The following is an 18327-nucleotide window of genomic DNA, read 5'->3' as shown; positions in this document are numbered from 1 at the left end:
AGGAAGAAGAGAAGGAGTATCAAGGGCGTTTTAAAATTTTTTTTTTTTCAACGTTTATTTATTTTTGGGACAGAGAGAGACAGAGCATGAACGGGCGAGGGGCAGAGAGAGAGGGAGACACAGAATCGGAAACAGGCTCCAGGCTCCGAGCCATCAGCCCAGAGCCCGACGCGGGGCTCGAACTCACGGACCGCGAGATCATGACCTGGCTGAAGTCGGACGCTTAACCGACTGCGCCACCCAGGCGCCCCTCAAGGGCGTTTTAACACTGACCTCTCCACATCTTCTATCTAAGAGCCATTCTAATCACTACATATTTTTTGGATTAAGGTGGGGGCGGGGGGAGAAGACTGGAAGGAAAGTATCACTTGGGATTCTCTAGAGGGTGGAATTAACAATTTTTTATGTTTCTTTAAACTTTCTTGTATTTTTCATATGTTCTACGGTGAATATAAATTGTGGAATAAATGCAAAAATGATAAATGTTATTAATACTTTTAATGTATGGGATTCAAGGCAGTTCTCTTAGAGCACCTCCTGTTGGTCCAAGGGTTCTAAAATCACAACGGATCAAGCCACCTCCCAGCTTACACCTCTTCTGTGGCTCCTGGCAGTTCCCCTTTGTGTACAGTTGGATTTATTAAATCTACCTCGCTGGAGTAGTTTTGATGGAAATAATTAAGAGCAGACTCTCAGAAAATGGTGGCTCTTCGTTTTATTTTTATTATCAAATTGTCCAAGTTTCTTAGCTGATCTTCAAGGCCATCAGCCACCGCATCTCATCCCACTCCTGGATTCCTCAGGCTCTTTTTAGATCTGTAGCTTTGGAATGTGCTGTTCCCTCTTCTCAGAATGCGTTTCCCCTTTTGCTCCCACCCTGCGTACTTTGGTTCACATCAGCAAGCATGAATTAGGAAGACCTGAATGCCTAGTTTAATCCTCTCAACCACACTTGAAATAGTTATACCCCAGTTTTACAGATTGGCAGATGGACTAAGAGTAGGTCAAAAGTGAAACAAAACTGAACATCCTGCCCCAAGACTACCCAAGTCGAGAGTGGCAGAGCCTTAACTGAGAGCCACATCTTCCCTCAAAACTCAACACATGGCTTGCCCATCTGTGTTACTCCAGTGCTCCACGCACCCTCCCTTAAGGGAAGCTTGGGAGTCAACCCTGCTTGAATCCTGCTGGACAACCCGCTTCACATCTCTGTGCCTCAGAAACTTGAGGCTAACTGGTGATAATCACAGGGATGGCTGGAGCATTAAATGAGGTAATACATGAAAAGCACCAAGCACCGTGTAGTAAATGCAGCATATGTTTAAAAGCTCAACGTGCATTAGCTGCTATTACATTGCTGACATTTTTGGAGTACTTCCTATGTGCCAGGCACTTTGTACAAAGTTCTTAATGTGTTTCATCTAACAATTCTCACAACAACCCTACGAGGTAGAATTGTCTGCATTTTACACATGAAGAAACAGGCACAGGATGATTTGCCCAGGGCAAATGGAAGTGCTAGATGAAAGGATATGTGCATTTTAAAATTTAGATACAAACTACCAGATTGCTCTTCATAGAGGTTACGTCAGTTATCCACAGCAAGGTGGTACAAATGCCTGCGTTCCCATGGCCTCACCAACATGGTGTGTTAAACACTAGGATTTTTCCCAGTTTGATTAAGTGAAACTGCCATCTTTTAATGTGCATTTCTCTTATCATGAATGAGATTGAGTGCTATTTGTAGTTACTTTACTCATTTCTCTATTGGGTGGTTGGTTTTTCATACTAGTTTCCAGGAGCTCTTAATATATTAGGAGGATTATCCCTTAGAGATGAGTTTTTTTCATAGTCTATAGCATTTTGACTTGGCTTATGATGTTTTTAACTTTAAAAAGATTTCAATTTTTTATTTTTGTTTCACATAGAATTTGTCGATCTTCATTTATGACTCCTGAACTTGGGATCCAAGTTAGAACATTCTCCCCACCCCTTCCCACAGATTTTAAAGGAATTGCCCACATTTCCTGTTATGTATACAGTTTGAAATCTGGTGTGAGATACAAGCCAACTTTTCTTTCTCCAGAGTTTCCCAGTTGTTCCAACGCTATTTTCTGAAGAATCCGTCTTTTTTTCTCCCTGGTTCTGGATGGCACATTTACCATAATAAATTCTTACGTTTGAATCTGTTTCTAAACTTTTCCTTCTGTTCTATTGGCCTATTCATTTATGCACCAAAAATTTTTAGTTTTATTTATAGTTTTATGTGTTTTAATGTTTGGATTAAACACCCAATCTTTTTTTCCCCCTAGCATCATCTTCCAGCTATTATTTTTTTCCCCATATGAACTTAGGTGTTTTTTTTTTAAAACCCCATTGGTATGTCTTATTGAGATAGCATTACATTTGTTAATTTTGAGGACAGCTTCATGTTGTTGGCTGCTCCAGTTCAAGAACTTGGGTCTTTCTTTCCATTTGTTCATGTCTTCTTCTATGTCCTTCATATTATTTTAAAGTTTTCTTTATCCAGACCCTGTACATTTTAAGTTCATTCCCGGTGATGTTTTAAGTTTAGAATCTTTTAAAGAAACTGACATTTTTCAGATCACTCAAAAGTTTTGGATCCTCAAATAGAAGCTCCCTATTTAGGATGCATGACCTTGGGCCTCTATGCAACTGAGAGTCTCCATGCAATTCTCTACATAGCAATTAGAGAAGAAAACACAGATCCCCTTTTCTCCACCTCCAACATGCTCCCTTCTAACGAAGAGACCCAACTCTAAGCCCTTAATCTAGAGGCCATCTTTGAGGGATAGACGTAGTGTGGTGACCCACACTCTCGATCACAGGCTGCTTTGGCCAACACTATTTTGCTTCTATCACCTCTACCCACACATCCTGAGACTAACTTTTGGTTACTACGTCTGCTTGGTTTTAGCTTTAGTTCTTTCTGGTTTCAGATTCTAAGCCTATTATCTCCCTCCTACACAGATACCATTATATACTGCCTGTGACCTGGCCTGGCCCTTCAGGAGTACGAATCGTCTCTCAGTGCAGACAGCAGACAGGAGTTTGAATTGGGGCCATCACACACACTGGGTGTGAGGTGAGTCTCCTCAACGGAGTTTATTCTCCTTTGTAAGATGGACACAACCACCCACCTCACTGCGCCACGGAGAGCAGAGTTACCTGACAGGAAAGCACCTAGCAGGGGTTTAATGAATGCTACCCCCAGCCTTCTAGACTTTTTTTTTTTTTTTTAATATTTATTCTGGGGAGAGCGTAAGCGGGGACAAGGCAGAGAGAGGGAGACAGAGGATCCAAAGCGGGCTCTGTGCTGACAGGCTGACAGCAGAGAGCTGGATGCGGGGCTCAAACTCACAACCCATGAGATCATGACCGGAGCCGAAGTTGGGCACTCAACAACAGAGTCACTGAGGTGCTCCTAGCCTTTCTAACACCCTCTTCCTATTATAAACCTTTCAGCAGGAATATTAAAGCATTTCCCAACTTATGTCTTTCTTGCTTGCTAAAGAGCTCTCCTGGTTCTGAAATCACTGGGTGAGGAGGGACAACCGAACAACCCATTTAACTAGGTGCTACCCACAAAAGGTTTGGTTTCCTAAGGACTATACTGACTTGGCTCACCCAACTCCTTAAAAGACCATGACAGAGGCTCCTGGGATGGAGGTCAAGTCCTGAAGCAGAACCAGTCCCTGAGAGGCCACGTCCACTTTGCTCTCTGATGGCCCCAATATCCCTTGAATGAAGCAAAAAGAGCTTTTTGCAAGAGTCCTGGGACATCACGAACACAAGCCTGTCAATTCTTCCCTAACATACCCTACTGGATGTGGTACCCGCATCCTTGCAAGTATCTCGGCAATAACGTACCCAGAACCCTTTCCATTTGTAACAGCTCTTGTCTTGTTCCACGATCCTGTTCACATGCTGCCTCCCCTCAGCAACCTCAGCAGTTCCTGGATGTCTCTCTAATCTCTTTACAGTCCGTACCTAGCACAAGTCTTGGCGGAGCATGGGCTAAACAAATGTTTGTTGGCTGAAGGAACACAGTGCCACGGTGGTGTTCACTCAGGTCCCCTCACTTAAGGCTCTGTGTATATACCCAGCCTATCTCAGAGACGTACTTTGATTAAACATACAAGCACATACAAATGTTTAAGTCAGGAGAGACTTGAAACATTTTATTTCCCTTGCTTGCCTGAAGAATCAAAGACGAAAAATACATGTAACTAAACTATGTTCCAAACTATGAAGAATGCAAATGTTTTCATCAACAAATAATTTTCCATAATCACTAACTTTCACTAGAGTACTGAAAAAGCCCGAAGTGTCCAAAACGTTAGCTCTTTATGCCCTACACCAAGAGAGGGGCAGCACAATCCACAGTTCACTGCTGTCTTTAGTTTGCAATTTCTTTGCAGACGAGGAGATGGTTAGCCACCTTGGTAAACGACAGAAAAGCAACAGAGAAGGGAAGGGCGAAAACATGAGGCAAACAATTCAAAACCTTTTCATTTTTTTTTTATTTTAAATTACAAAGGATGTTGCATACACTGATGAATCTGTATCTGACTAGAAGTGCCGGGGGGTTGGAAGGTGACAGAAAACAAAGGCAACATTTGAATTGCCTCTTCTTCTGAAAAGAAAAACTGCACAACTATTAACCAACATTTAATAGAATAATTTTTAAACAGCTCATGCGTCAACAAGATAAAATTCTTTCTAGACAAAAGACAAGACTGAATCCAATAAGTTTCATAGCTCCAGTTGGGGGAATGGGGAAACAAAACTACAGAATATTTATGATAGCATTACAAACAGGATCCTACGCCACTACGCAAAAGAGGTTGCCACATTGTATGAACGAATGCTCTGAATTCTTGCCCTTCCGCTCTTCTCTTGTGACTTCTCATGTGCGGTCAGCCCTAGTATCAACTGTTAATCACAAATGCTAAGTTGGAGGACAAATCCTAGGGAGAGAAGGTTAAAAAAAAAAAAAAAGCAGGCAGCGGAATACAGTGTCATAAAGATGCGGTGGAGAAGGCAGATACAGTACGCACATACACATTTCTGTTATTTGGTTCCGAAAAAAACAAAGGGCGAAGGGCAAGACACAGTAGTCCGTCCCGCTCCCATACACCCAGAATTTAATTACCTACACACCATTGTGTTTACATGGTTATGAAAGAGGCAAACCTAGTTCACCTGAACTTGGCACACTGAGATACCGGACCCTCGTGTTCTTCGCTAGCCACCAAGTCTTCGATTCCAAGATAACTGTTTGGAAGCAGTTTTAAGGTTCTAGTCCCTCACTACTACACCCAAACCTCTCTTTTCTAAAGAAAAATGGCAATTTGGCATCATTCAGTTCCTAGGTGTAATTTCTACAATTTCAGTCAGTTTACTAAGCATGAGGATTATGCTTCAACACATAATCCCACTCGCCTGTGGAAGTGTAAAACTGTCAGTAGTACATTTTCATCATCTTTTCCCAACATGCTTATTCCTTAAAACGAAACAACTGTTCCTACAGTGGACATTCATTGTTCCATCCCAATGTGTTTGAAATATTAAAAAAACATGGAGTCATCTTCTCATAATGCCCTTATTAAGATTACAAAGATTACAAAAGAATCCACAAGTATTACGGCACTGTGTGAGACTTATTTGTCATGATCCAAGGGAAGAACAAGACTGCAATTCTGTGCAAAGTTGTGGAAATGGCCTCAGTTCCATGGGAAATGGTATTCCACAATTGACTTCACTAGAAGGATAATTGAAACCTTTTACTTTAACACTGAAAGCATAATTCAATGCATTCTCAAAATTCAAGTTTCAAGATTTGGAGAGATGCTAACATTCTCTTACATAATTAACTAGAAAATACTTGAACAGAATTTTAGGAAGACTATATAAAGAAAGGGAACATAAGCTTTTGTTAATTCCTGCTGAAGGCAACTTGAATTTGTTTCTTAGAAAGTTAACTAAATCTTAGCAGCTAAAATATTTTTAAATGTATGGAATAAAGAAAAGCACATCCATTCTTGACATTTTGGTGAATAAACTAACAGCTTTATTAATGAAGGCAAACATCAGATAATTGTATGAATAGTATATATAAAAAAAGAAATCCAAACTAACAGCATTGTATTTCAAAAGTACTGTACTTCTGTTTCTTTTAAAGAGACTTGTCATCTGTTTTATAAAACAAACAAAACGGGTATTCTTCTCCTAAAAAATTCTGGAAAGATGAAATAGTCAATTTCAAGCTGATGAACTGAACACACCTTTCTTTAAATGCAGACTATTGCTACGGAGCAAATAAAGTCAAGCATCAGAAAGAAGATGTAGGACAAATTCATGAAAGTCAGAAAAAAGGGATGTAGTGAAATTACTGCTAAGTCTTTCCCTCTCATATTTAAAGACCATTCAAAACTGGTCTTCCATACAAATATAAAATAACTGTGAAGAGAGGGAATTTGAAACCATACCCATCTGAAATCCTTCACGATGTGTTTATAATTGCTCTGATTCTCTTACCAAAAAGGTCAAAGTGAAAGATTTAGGAAGTGGAAGGGAATGAAGATGTTCAGTTTCAATGTACAAGTAAGGCACAATATAAAGCCACATCATAATCTGTCATGAAGGATATAGGAAAGGACAAGAATCATACATGGTACAGTAGGACAAGCAATCATATTGACTGAAAAAGTGTGGCACCCAATTCAAAACTCAGACAAGATCTTAACAAGAACAACTGGACAGCATGCTTTCATATGGAGACAAACTCTATAAAGAATCCAGTGTATCTGAAACGAGGAAGAACGTTTTTTGTATTTTTTTTCTTAAATCATAGTAGTACTCGAGTCAAAGTTTATAATTGCTTTTGGAACAATGGGTTTACTTGAGGTGAATTCACAATGCCTTCACTTAAAGTAAGATTCTGGACTTCATTATGAGCTATCTGTATACCATGTATGAACACAGAAAACCTTTAGAGAGCTCTTCTCTAATGATCTTCGCCCAAAAATACATGCCACAATTTTCAAAAACAGAACATGTACAATTGTTGGGGTTTTTACGTTACCCTTATAAGATCTGTTGTGTGATACACTAAACGTATATATTTGAATGACAATAGAGGAAGCAGATTATTACTGGCATTAAAGTACAACCATTTCTAGACGGTTTTAAATGCCACAGAGTCCCCTGGTTAAAATGTAAAGCTGCACAGCTTGCCTATGTCATCTTTATGATAAAGTTAAAACAGCAAGAGGATTTAACTTTCACTCTACATTTTACTGCCAGGTTTTTTTTTATTTAGATCAAGTATCGCTGCAGCATTCTGACCAGCCCAGATTTAGCAGCAAATGGCAGGAATCATATAAAATGCAATTTTTTTTTAACAAAGTGCTTTTCTAAGATATACATACATATATAAATAGGTACAAAATAAAGTGTCAACATTAAAAAGCTCAACTATTTAAAAGCTTTTAAACTATTTAACTTAAGTAGTACATATAAAACACTGAAATGCAAGGATATGGAATCTACTAAACAGATTCAAAGTCTTTTTTTTTTTTTTTCTGAAATGCAAGACCAAAAAATCAAATTCTGGTTTGCAGACAGGAAAAAAGTATCAAAAACCAGAATTCCTAACAGAGCAGCTAGAAAGGGACAATTTTATAAACCTCATCAGCTGAATCTCTATCATGAAGTGATTTTCACCTGATTGCAAAACTGCCATATTTTGGAACATGTTTCAATCTACTAAACACACTCTGTCAAAACTTCAGATACTTCCAAGTTATAAGCCTGTGCTCTGCCTTCTCCCACCTGAAGAGGAAAAACTTTAAACAATGAGCTTACGTTCTATTAAACCATTAGATCTGAGCTTATCGCCTGTTGAGCATGAATGCACTGACCAGGTACATTTCCACCAAGCACACAGGAAAATCTTGTGTATCACAGTTCAGCTAAGGTGTTAATCCTTTTCTGAGTTTCCTTTTCATGATGTCAAAGAAGCATTTAAGGACATAGTTCAGTTGTTACTGTGTGTTTTAGAATCAAGCCTTTATAAGCTATAGCTTCATATGCCACAGCTTACAAATAGCGGTGAGGGTTGGGGGAATAAAGTAGAAGAAAAGGAAACACACTGTAAAAACAAAATATAATTAAGGAATAAATTCTCCAGGGAGTAACGGAGAAATGGTTGGAGAAATAGATACTTTCCCAGCAGCTAGGTCTGAAATTTTTGGTATTTTTTCTGGGCTAGATAGGATTTTTTTTTGTTTTGTTTTTTTAAGTATAGTTTTTAAGCCACCAGTTTTCAGAGTTCAAAACACAAGATTTGAGAATCAACAGTAAGAGAGACAGAATGGAAAGATCTGTGGGGAAGGTTTATAATGCTGCCTTGACACAAGAAATTTCTCATCAAGAGGTAAAGCTTTAACATAGTTAAAACACTGACTAATGAAGCTGTTTTATGTGAGCAAAAAAGAGCACCTAAAAACTAAATGTGTTAATTATTTCTCAGTTCTAGAAACATAGAAGAAGTCACATGTAAGTCTGAAGAAGCTAGTTTGAAAATACCTGTACAAAAATATAAAAATCTATAAATTGTTTTTGTTTTAAGCTTGTGTTGATCTTTGAAAATATTACATGCACAATAATACATTGATTGGAAAAGTGGCAACTAAAGAATTAGATATTTTTAGCTTTTTTTTTCTTTCTTTACATATATATATATAATACAATAAAAATAATCTGTATTTTGGTTGTTTGGTGGAAGTATACTACAATAAGCTAAATAAACTTTAATTTTCAAGGTCAAAAACTATTTTACCAATAGCTTACTAAAATGAAATATATTAAAATTTCCTACAATAAGTGCAGAAATAAAAAGACTTACGGACATCTAAATGGCCACCAACTTATCTACTATGGAAGCGAATGAGAGGAACGGCAAAATAATATCTGTATGTGTGGATGCTCCTTCTGTAGATAATTGGACCCAAACAGAAATAAGATTCACAGTTCAGTAAGATCCCTAACCCTGACCTTTTCATTTTTCTGGGTTTTTTTTTCCTTTGTTTTTCATACATTCATACAGTATCATGTAAGCTGTGCAAAACTTTACTTAGACTGGCAGTTTGCCATATCAGTTGCATTTGTCTTTGGTACAAAAAATAAAACAATCGCAATAATGTGCAAGTATTTGTCTTCTTCCGGTCAAGTACCGAAATAGGAGTTTTCTAGAGCCATCTTTTTTTTGTTTGTTTTTTTGTTTTGTTTTTTATACAATACACAGACTCTGTGGCATATATCTACATTTCAACATAGTCCTATATACATTCAAAAAATTTGAAAAAGAGTTGGAACAAAAAAACATTTAAACCCCATAATTTCTCCATCTATATATCTTGTTTCTCCTCAGTAGGGTTTTCATCATACAAAATATTACCAGTTTTATAGTTTCCCCAAAATACAAGGCACAAAGAATATGCTTTTTTTTCTTACTTGCACAGACATTATATATATATCTATATATATATTTATATATACCATATTGAGCTCGGAAAATGAACTTCTAATATGGCACATGGGCATGAGTGCTGGGTTGTGCCATGTACAAGTGAGATTAATGGTTGTGGAAAAATCAGAACAGAAGGAATAATTCTAAAAACAATCTAAACGGACTGTTTAAAAAAATGCTTCCTCAATTTTTTTGTGTGGTTCAGAGCATAAACCTGCCACAGTATTTGGCATTTACTAGTATCTTCACTCCTCCGAAACTTGTTTGACTTTAACAGATTTTCGCAATCTGTACCTAAACGTTTACTTAAATGTACACGTTCCAATTCTGATGCCAGTAGCAGTTTTAACCATGGTTTATGCTCTGAAAATGCAATAATCAAGTATTTTGGATCATGCTTCACTTATGCTACTTAGTTCTTAAAACAATGTAACCTAATCAATGTTTACATAATGCTAAACTGACATGCAAAACAGAATGAAAATTTACAATGAATAATGTGACAAACAGACATTTCTGACCAGTGGTCCAATGAGGCTGATTACACTTTTGATGTTGGTATCCTTAGTCCTACAAGGCCTCCAGTGGGATTGCCTTCTGCCGTCTTCTCTAACACTTGGTTAACAAATTCTGAGGTTTGCCCAGCCACTGGGAGACCTAGGAAAAAGAAATAAGGCACACTTAGGCACAGAATTGGCAATGGCATAGATGGAAGGTGAGAAGTAGGCAGATCTGAAGGTCAGGGGTGGCCCCCAGCTTGACACCAGTCCAAATGAGTACTCAGCTGCTTGCTACTATAGAAATTCAATCTCCTCGTCAGATTAGAGCCTACAGTTTTAAAATGTGTATTTATTTTGAGAGAGATGGGGGGAGGGGAGGGCAGAGGGGGGGGGCGAGGGGCTGGGGGGGAAAGAGAGAATCCCAAGTAGGCTCCATGCTCAGCACAGACCCCAACACGGGGCTTGATCCCAAGACCATGAGATCATGACCTGAGCTGAAACCAAGAGTCAGATGCTTAACTGACTGAGCTACCCAGGTGCTCCAGAGCCTATAATTTTTAGATTAGAAAGGTCAAACCAATAATGAAGAATGGTTAATCACCATTTTTAAGTGGGGGAGATGACAGGTAATAGGTTCCAAAAAATAGTCCAAGCCCAAACCCACACCCACCAACAAGCGTTGTTCCCCAGCCCAGCATGTTTGCTCTGTTTTTTCAGCCAGTCTCTTCCAACTTCTCCAGCCTCTGTGCATCCCATGGATGGGTTTCACCCATGTAACTGAAAACTCTGATCTGAGGGATGTTTTCAGTAATTTTTAGAACTACTGGATTAAGTTTATGTTCCCTTTTTTTATTAAAAAAATTTTTTTTAACCTTTATTTTTGAGACAGAGAGAGATAGTGCATGAACGGGGGAGGGTCAGAGAGAGGGAGACACAGAATCTGAAACAGGTTCCAGGCTCTGAGCTGTCAGCACAGAGCCCGACTCGAGGTCCGAACTCATGGACCGTGAAATCATGACCCGAGCCAAATTCGGCCACTTAACCGACTGAGCCACCCAGGTGCCCCCCCCCCCCCCACTTTTCTTCATTTTAAAGAAAGTAAATGAATAAACAAAAGTTGGAAGAGAAGAGGGAAAAAAAGGTAGAAGACAGTGTATGTTGAGTTTTTCATCTCCCTCATCTCCTACAGCTGGAGTCAAAAGATACTTCAAAATCAATAAGTCAAATAACAGGGGTGCCTGAGTGGCTCAGGCGGGTCATGATGTCATGGTCTGTGAGTTCGAGCCCCACATCGGGCTCTGTACTGACAGCTCAGAGCCTGGAACCTGCTTTGGATTGTCTCTCTCTCTCTCTGCCCCTCCCCTGCTCATGCTCTGTCTCTGTCTCTCTGTGAAAAATAAATAAACATTAAAAAAAACTCAAGGGGCGCCTGGGTGGCTCAGTCGGTTGAGCAGCCGACTTCAGCTCAGGTCACGATCTCACAGTCCATGAGTTTGAGCCCCGCGTCGGGCTCTGTGCTGACAGCTCAGAGCCTGGAGCCTGCTTCAGATTCTGTGTCTCCCTCTCTCTCTGACCCTCCCTCGTTCATGCCCTGTCTCTCTGTCTCAAAAATAAATAAAACATTAAAAAAAAACCTCAAAAAAAAATAAGTCAAATAACAGAGGTATAAGCACGTTTTAAAAGTAATGAGAAAATAAATGATTAAAACAAGATGGGAATAGAAAAATATCTAGTCACTCCTCCCAGGAAGAAGTCAAAAGATACTGTAAAAAAAACAGACAATTGACACTACCTCAATCATGTGACTAAATCTAACATGACCAATAATGGGACAAACTGATATATGTGCCTCTTGATTGATGGAATGAGAAGGATAATCACCTATGAAGATTCTTGCCAAGAAAATTTAACTACATGTAATCATGAGGAAACAGACAACTCCAGATGTTGGGACATTTTACAAGAACAGCTACCTAGATTTTTCATAGGAAAAAATAAACACAACACTGGGAGACTGGTCTAGATTAAAGGAGAAAAATGATAGAAATAAATGTAATGCATGATACTTAATGGATCAAAACCAAAAAGGCTCTAAGGGACATTATTGAGACAAATGGGGAAGTTTAAATATGGACTCCATATAGATATTGTATCAATGTTGAAGTACTTGGATGTGAAAACGGTATTGTGCCTTATTCTCAGAATGTCCTTGTTTTCAAGAAATACATGCTGAAGTAGTTAGGGATGAAGGGTATGTTTAGAAGTTACCTTCAGATACTTAGGAATAAAAATAAGTAGATATCCAAATAAAGCAAGTGCAGCAAAATATTAACAACTGGTGAATCTAGTTGAATGATAAGCAGATGTTCAGTGTACTATTTCTACTTTTCTTAAATGAAAAGTTAAGGGAAAAAATATATATGTTATAACTAAAAAAGTCAACTCACAAGATAACAGTGCAGAGCTTACAAATTATCAAAGAACACATACTGAAACTATAATGATGGATCATATAGTGAATGATATAAAAAGGCAAAAGCCACATGAACAAAGGCTAACAGATTTTTTGATGACAAAACTAAAATCAAACATGTATCAATAAATAAAAAATGAGTTCAACTCACCTATTAAAGAAAAACTCCCAGTCTGACAAATAAAGGACTATATGGTATATATAAAAATCTAAAAGTGAATTTTATAATATGCTTATCAAAATTAAATTTGAATTTAAATGTTTTTAAAAGAGATGTATCTAGTATTAAGTGATTCAGAAAGACTGAAAATAAAAGAGTAGGCAAAGGTATACGAAGCAAATATAAATAGTAAGAAAGCTGTATTTATATTATAATATCAGACAAGACTGAATTCAGAGAAAAAGCTATTAATAAGACAAAAGAAGGATGCTTCATGATGTAAAGATTACAATTCATAATAAAGATCTACTGGTAAGGATTCCCACTCAAGCACTCCAGCATTCAAAAGCAAAACCTCGGAAAATAGGAGAAAAAATCAAATACATTAGTGGTGGGTGCTCATTCTCAGTTTTACATAGAGTAAATGGACACCCCTACAAAAATGAAAAGGAAAAAGAGACCTAATTAAGATGACCTAACCAACATATAACGGAGTCTTTTTTTTACTAAGTTTATTTTTTGAGAGAGAGAGCATGAGCAGGGCAGGGGTAGGGGATTCAAAGCTGGCTCAGTGCTGACAGCAGAGGTGGGGCTCAAATTCACAAGCTGTGAGGTCATGACATGAGCCAAAGTCAGATGTTTAACCAAGCCACCAGGTGCTCCAATATAATGGGAGTCTTAACATAATAAATGTATCTGCTTTTCAAGTGCCCACAGAACATTTAAATAGGTTGTAATAAATGTAACAAATATAAATAAATGTAATCATATGTTAGATAGCTTAAAAAAATCTTAAATCACACACACACAAAGAATAGTTAATAACAAAACTAGAAAATAATAATATCTACCTTCTGGAAAATTTTAAATCTCTCTCAAGCAATTCTTGGGTCACAGAGTAAATCAAGCATAAAATTTCAAAGTATTCAAAAAACAATGAAATATGACATCAGAATTTGGGATATAGCTAACGCAGCACCCAGAAGAAATTTCAAAGGTTTTTAATTATATAATGAACAAGAAAGAATAAAAAGAAGTGAATTAAGCAACTAACATCTAATCAGAATAACTGACAAATTCAAGAGCTGGTTGTTTGGGTGGGGGGGGGGAGAGAAGCAGAACCACCTGTAATTAACCAATTCAAGAAGTGAAGGTGAACACAGTAGACATAAACAAATGAAAATGAAGCACCTAGCCACGGATACAGAGGAGTATGAAGATAATTTTAATAAATTTGAGGGCATGGAGGAAGTGGGTAATTTTCTAGGAATATATAAATTATCAAAACTGACTCCAGAAGAGCTTGTAATCTGACATACAAATTATCAGAGAGAACACAGAAAGTTTTCAAAGAGTTAATCACAAAAAAACACACAGGATGAGACAGTTTGAAAGAGTATTCTACCAAATCTTTAAGAAAAAGAAACTCCAACTTATTTAAACTGCTCCAGAAGGGAATTCTGAAAAGACTGTTACAAAGCTGTATAGATTTTTAATCTCCTCAGTTCCCCATATAAAGAGATTAAGCAGAAAAACCATAAACCCATGGAAAACATTAACAAGTGACAAGTTATCTCCACAAACCCCAAAATCCGAAAGGGTTCAAACAAACTATCAAAAGTGACAAGACCTCCATGGTATTAACATTACCAACATTTGTGTAGGATGAGTCAAAAGGGAGTAATTGGACCTGAGAACAAAAGCATAAAATAGCCAACAGGTTATGCACTGGAAGCCACAGGAAACCAACATGAGAACACAGCTGAAGCCGTGAGGGATTTTTGTCCAAATGAACAGTGAGTACAAGGTGAGTGCAAGGAGCCCGCAGTAAGGTGTTGAGGGGCTGGAGCAGTCTAGCCTCTGTGAACTAAAAACTGACCGACCAGGACTCCCTTGCATGAGAAGAGCCAGGATTGGTAAGAATCAAAATTGAGTAAGACAGGAACAATAGATATGAAAGAAAGAGACGGTGCAGATAAAATGGGAGAGGAGCAGAGAACAAGAAATTTCAGAAAGCAAGCTGCCCTGTGCACCTGCCCTGCCACAAGTTCTTCTTGCCCTCACTTGACTGTGGGCTAGCGACATACAAATGTACCAAAAAAATTGCCTCCCACCCTTTGCTTTTGCATATCACCTCAGCATCCAATAAAGGTACTTGTCCCCAGGTTCCTTTGTTTTTCTCCCACTCCATGTCTCTCTCTCTTCTCTGTCTCTTCCCTACCTGCTTTGTTGAGTCTTCTCCCTTAGTGCTTCCTTCATGTGGCCCCCTTGTGGCATGTGGTGACTTTGTTTCTCTAGGATAAGCTTTCTTCCTGCTCCTCTCCTGTGTCCCCTTCGTGTGGCTAGACTATACACCATCTCATAAATGAATACAAAACATAGTTTTATATTAACAAAAACAGAGAACTCTGTAAAGCCTGAAGTCAGGAAAGCTATTGTGAACCAAACTTTCAAAGTTCAGAAAAACCAAATTCACATACAAATGAATAGAAAAATATCAAGGTCAAAAATCCCATATAAAGTTATTATAAGAAAAAAGAGAAGAATATTCCTACAAACAATGAATATCCTAGCAGATATGACCACAAAACGACCATATATATCCTTTATTATTATCCCAAATGGTCAGAACCTACTATTATTTCAGAACGAATGCAAGGATATTCAAAATGAACTAAAACACATTAGAGAAAATGTTACATGAAGGGACAAAATAATCATAAATAGAAAAACTCAGAAATAAGGTGACAGAACTCAGAAAAAAACTGGAAGAAAAATTAATTTCTGAAATTAAGAAAAAACAAAAAAATACAAGAGCAGCAAATAAACACAACAATAATGCTTTCAAGAGACATGGAGGTACAAACAAGAAACAATTTTAAAATAAAAAAAGAAATTAAGAAGCAAAAAACTGATAAAAAACTAAATATACATAGGAAATACCGAAGCTAGGCAAAGAAGGTCCAACCCACAAATAATAATTCCCTGAACAACAAAAACAAAACAAAGCAAGGAAACAGGTCAAATAGTAATATTTGAAAGAGCACAGTACACACATGACAATATCAACCTAAAATGACCAACTCCAAGACAAAGTCTAGTGAAATTACTGGGATTTAAAGAAAAAGAAAAGGGTGCCTGGATGGCTCAGCTGGTTTAGCATCTGACTTTGGCTCAGGTCATGATCTTGTGGGTTCAGGAGTTTGAACCCCGTGTGGAGCTCACTGCTGTCAGTGTGGAGCCCACTTTGGATCCTCTGTCCCCTCCTCCACTAGTGGTCTACCTCTCTCAAAAATAAAACAAACATTAAAAAAAGAAAAAAAAAGAAAAAATCCTGTTGACAACTTGGCAAAAATAGCAAATGACCTATAAGGAGAAAAAAAAACTAGGCAATTATTAGCTTTTTAACAGAAACATTTAAGCCAAAACAAAACAAAACAAAACAAAACGGAGACGCATATTTAAATACTCAAGGAAAGGGGCACCTGGTGGCTCAGTTGGTTAAACGTCCGACTTAGCCTCAGGTCATGATCTCAGGGTTTGTGAGTTTGAGCCCCACGTGGGGCTCTATGCTGACAGCTCAGAGCCTGGAGCCTGCTTCAGATTCTGTGTCTCCCTCTCTCTCTCTGCCCCTCCCCTGCTCGTGCTCTCTCTCTCTCTTTCTCTCTCAAAAATAATACACAAACATTAAAGAAAATTTTTTTAAAGGAAAGAAAATGTGAGTCAAGGAATTTGAAATTGACCTTTATATACACGTTTATCAACATATAAGGCCTTTAAATTAAAAACTAAAAAGGTAAAAAGAATCTTTACTGGTAATATTAAGTTCCTCCCTCTACCTAATAAAAGAACTGAAAATTATTTTAAAGAACATTAAAGACAGAAAGGCACTGAAAGAATACATAAAATATTAAAACAGCATCAATCCATTTGAAGAAAAAGTCAAGTAAATTCACCAGGACTTCCTATTTGCATACTGAATTAATCTACATGAGGTAAAAAGTAACTGGTTGTTTAGGAAAATATTGATAGTTAGAATCCACTCTTCACCTAAGTGTTTTCTACATAAATATAGTTTTGTTCAAAATAAACTTCTGATCTTTCATACTGTTTTATTTTTTTAAATGAATGGTAGTTTTTCAATCTCATCTTGTATTTTGGGTAATTGAGGTGATCTTGGGTTTTTTGTGTTTTTTAAAAAAATTTTTTTTAATGTTTATTAGTTTTGAGAGAGAGAAAGAGAGAGAGACCAAGCAGGGGAGGGGTAGAGAGAGAAGGAGACACAGAATTGGAAGCAGGCCCCAGGCTCTGAGCTGTCAGCACAGAGCCCAATGCAGGGCTCGAACTCAAACCACGAGATCATGACCTGAACTGAAGTCAGCCGTTTAACCAACTGAGCCACCCAAGAACCCCTTTACTGTTTATTTTCTGTATAAATATACAGTTCTTAGTTTTGTTTCATTTTGCATAACTCTATTTTGATGCATATGTACAACTCTATTTTTGAAAAGGTAATTCTGTAAATATAATAATTACATATTCATTTTACTATTCTGTGAACTTACCTAGTAACTATAAGTCATTTCCCAAAACTTAGCAAAAAGAATTATTAATTACTGATAAGCAGTAATCACTGAAATGTTATACTGTTTGGAATACCTAAATAGAAAAATTAGATCTATCTTGTTAGCCAATTATATCACAAATAATTATCAGGTTAATATGTTGTGAACATGCAACTTAAGCATTTGACTAATTTTAATTGACTTTGTCATGAAAAAAATCTTCAATTTTCTAAAATATGAATGATGGATTTTAGGAATAAGGTGGAAATAAAACTTTTAAGAAAAAAGAAAAAAACCTAAATGGTTAAGATGTAATATGGTAACATCAACAGCTAACACTTATGGAATATTGAGAATTTATGTGCTCAGCAGGGTGCTAAGTGTTTTATATGCACTCTTCTCAATTAATCCACACAATTGTCCTTATTTTATAGATGAACAAAATTAGGTTGAGGGAAGTGAAGTCACTTTCGTAGGGTCCTCATGTAGTATGTAGTAGGGCCAGGAGTTCAATCTAGAACTGATTTCAAATACTCTGATTTTAACCACTACAATAAACAAACTTCTGTTTTTTGGAAACATGACTTTAATTTTCAGACCACTGGTTTTGCCAGAGCCACAGAGACACCACTAGTGTTTGTTTGGGTTTTTGTTTTTTTGTTTGTTTGTTTGTTTGTTTTTTGGTAAAAAGATAGGAAACAAGGCATGCAGATCTTAAAATAAAGAAAATGTTTCCAGAAAAATACTCAAAAGTGCCAAATGTTACAATGAGTGTCAAGAAAAAGAAATTCTCAAGTAGGCCTACTGGATGAAGCGATTAGGGGGCCAATGATAAACTATTCAGGTCAGACTACAGAGATGAGAGTCAGATGATAGGGCTCAATGATGGTATGTGGAGGCAGTGTGAGCACTGGAACTCAAAGAACTTCTACTGGTTCGGCCACTTATTGATTGTGGGACTCATAAGATACTTTAATACCTTGCTGTGTTTTCTAATTCCTATTTGTAAAACTAGAGTAATAATACCTCCTTCACAGAACTGTGAAAGTAAATGACTAAACAACCTTAGCAGA

General features: G+C 37.4%; 1 protein-coding gene across 3 annotated transcripts in view; it reads right to left on the bottom strand.

The window, feature by feature from the left end:
- Positions 1-4526: 4526 nt before the first annotated feature.
- The window catches only part of CREBRF (CREB3 regulatory factor), a 58134-nt gene continuing 44333 nt past the window's right edge, over positions 4527-18327 (bottom strand). For all 3 annotated transcript variants that reach the window (XM_025923833.2, XM_086717664.1, XM_086717724.1), the window contains exon 9: positions 4527-10213. In XM_025923833.2, coding sequence (XP_025779618.1) covers positions 10098-10213 — 116 coding nt within the window. In that variant the 3' untranslated portion in view covers positions 4527-10097. The remainder of the gene's footprint in view (positions 10214-18327) is intronic.

Source organism: Puma concolor, chromosome A1 (assembly GCF_028749965.1).
Source record: "Puma concolor isolate L17-30 chromosome A1, mPumCon1.1.hap2, whole genome shotgun sequence".
NCBI lineage: Eukaryota > Metazoa > Chordata > Mammalia > Carnivora > Felidae > Puma > Puma concolor.
This window is presented reverse-complemented; position numbering and strand designations above follow the sequence as displayed.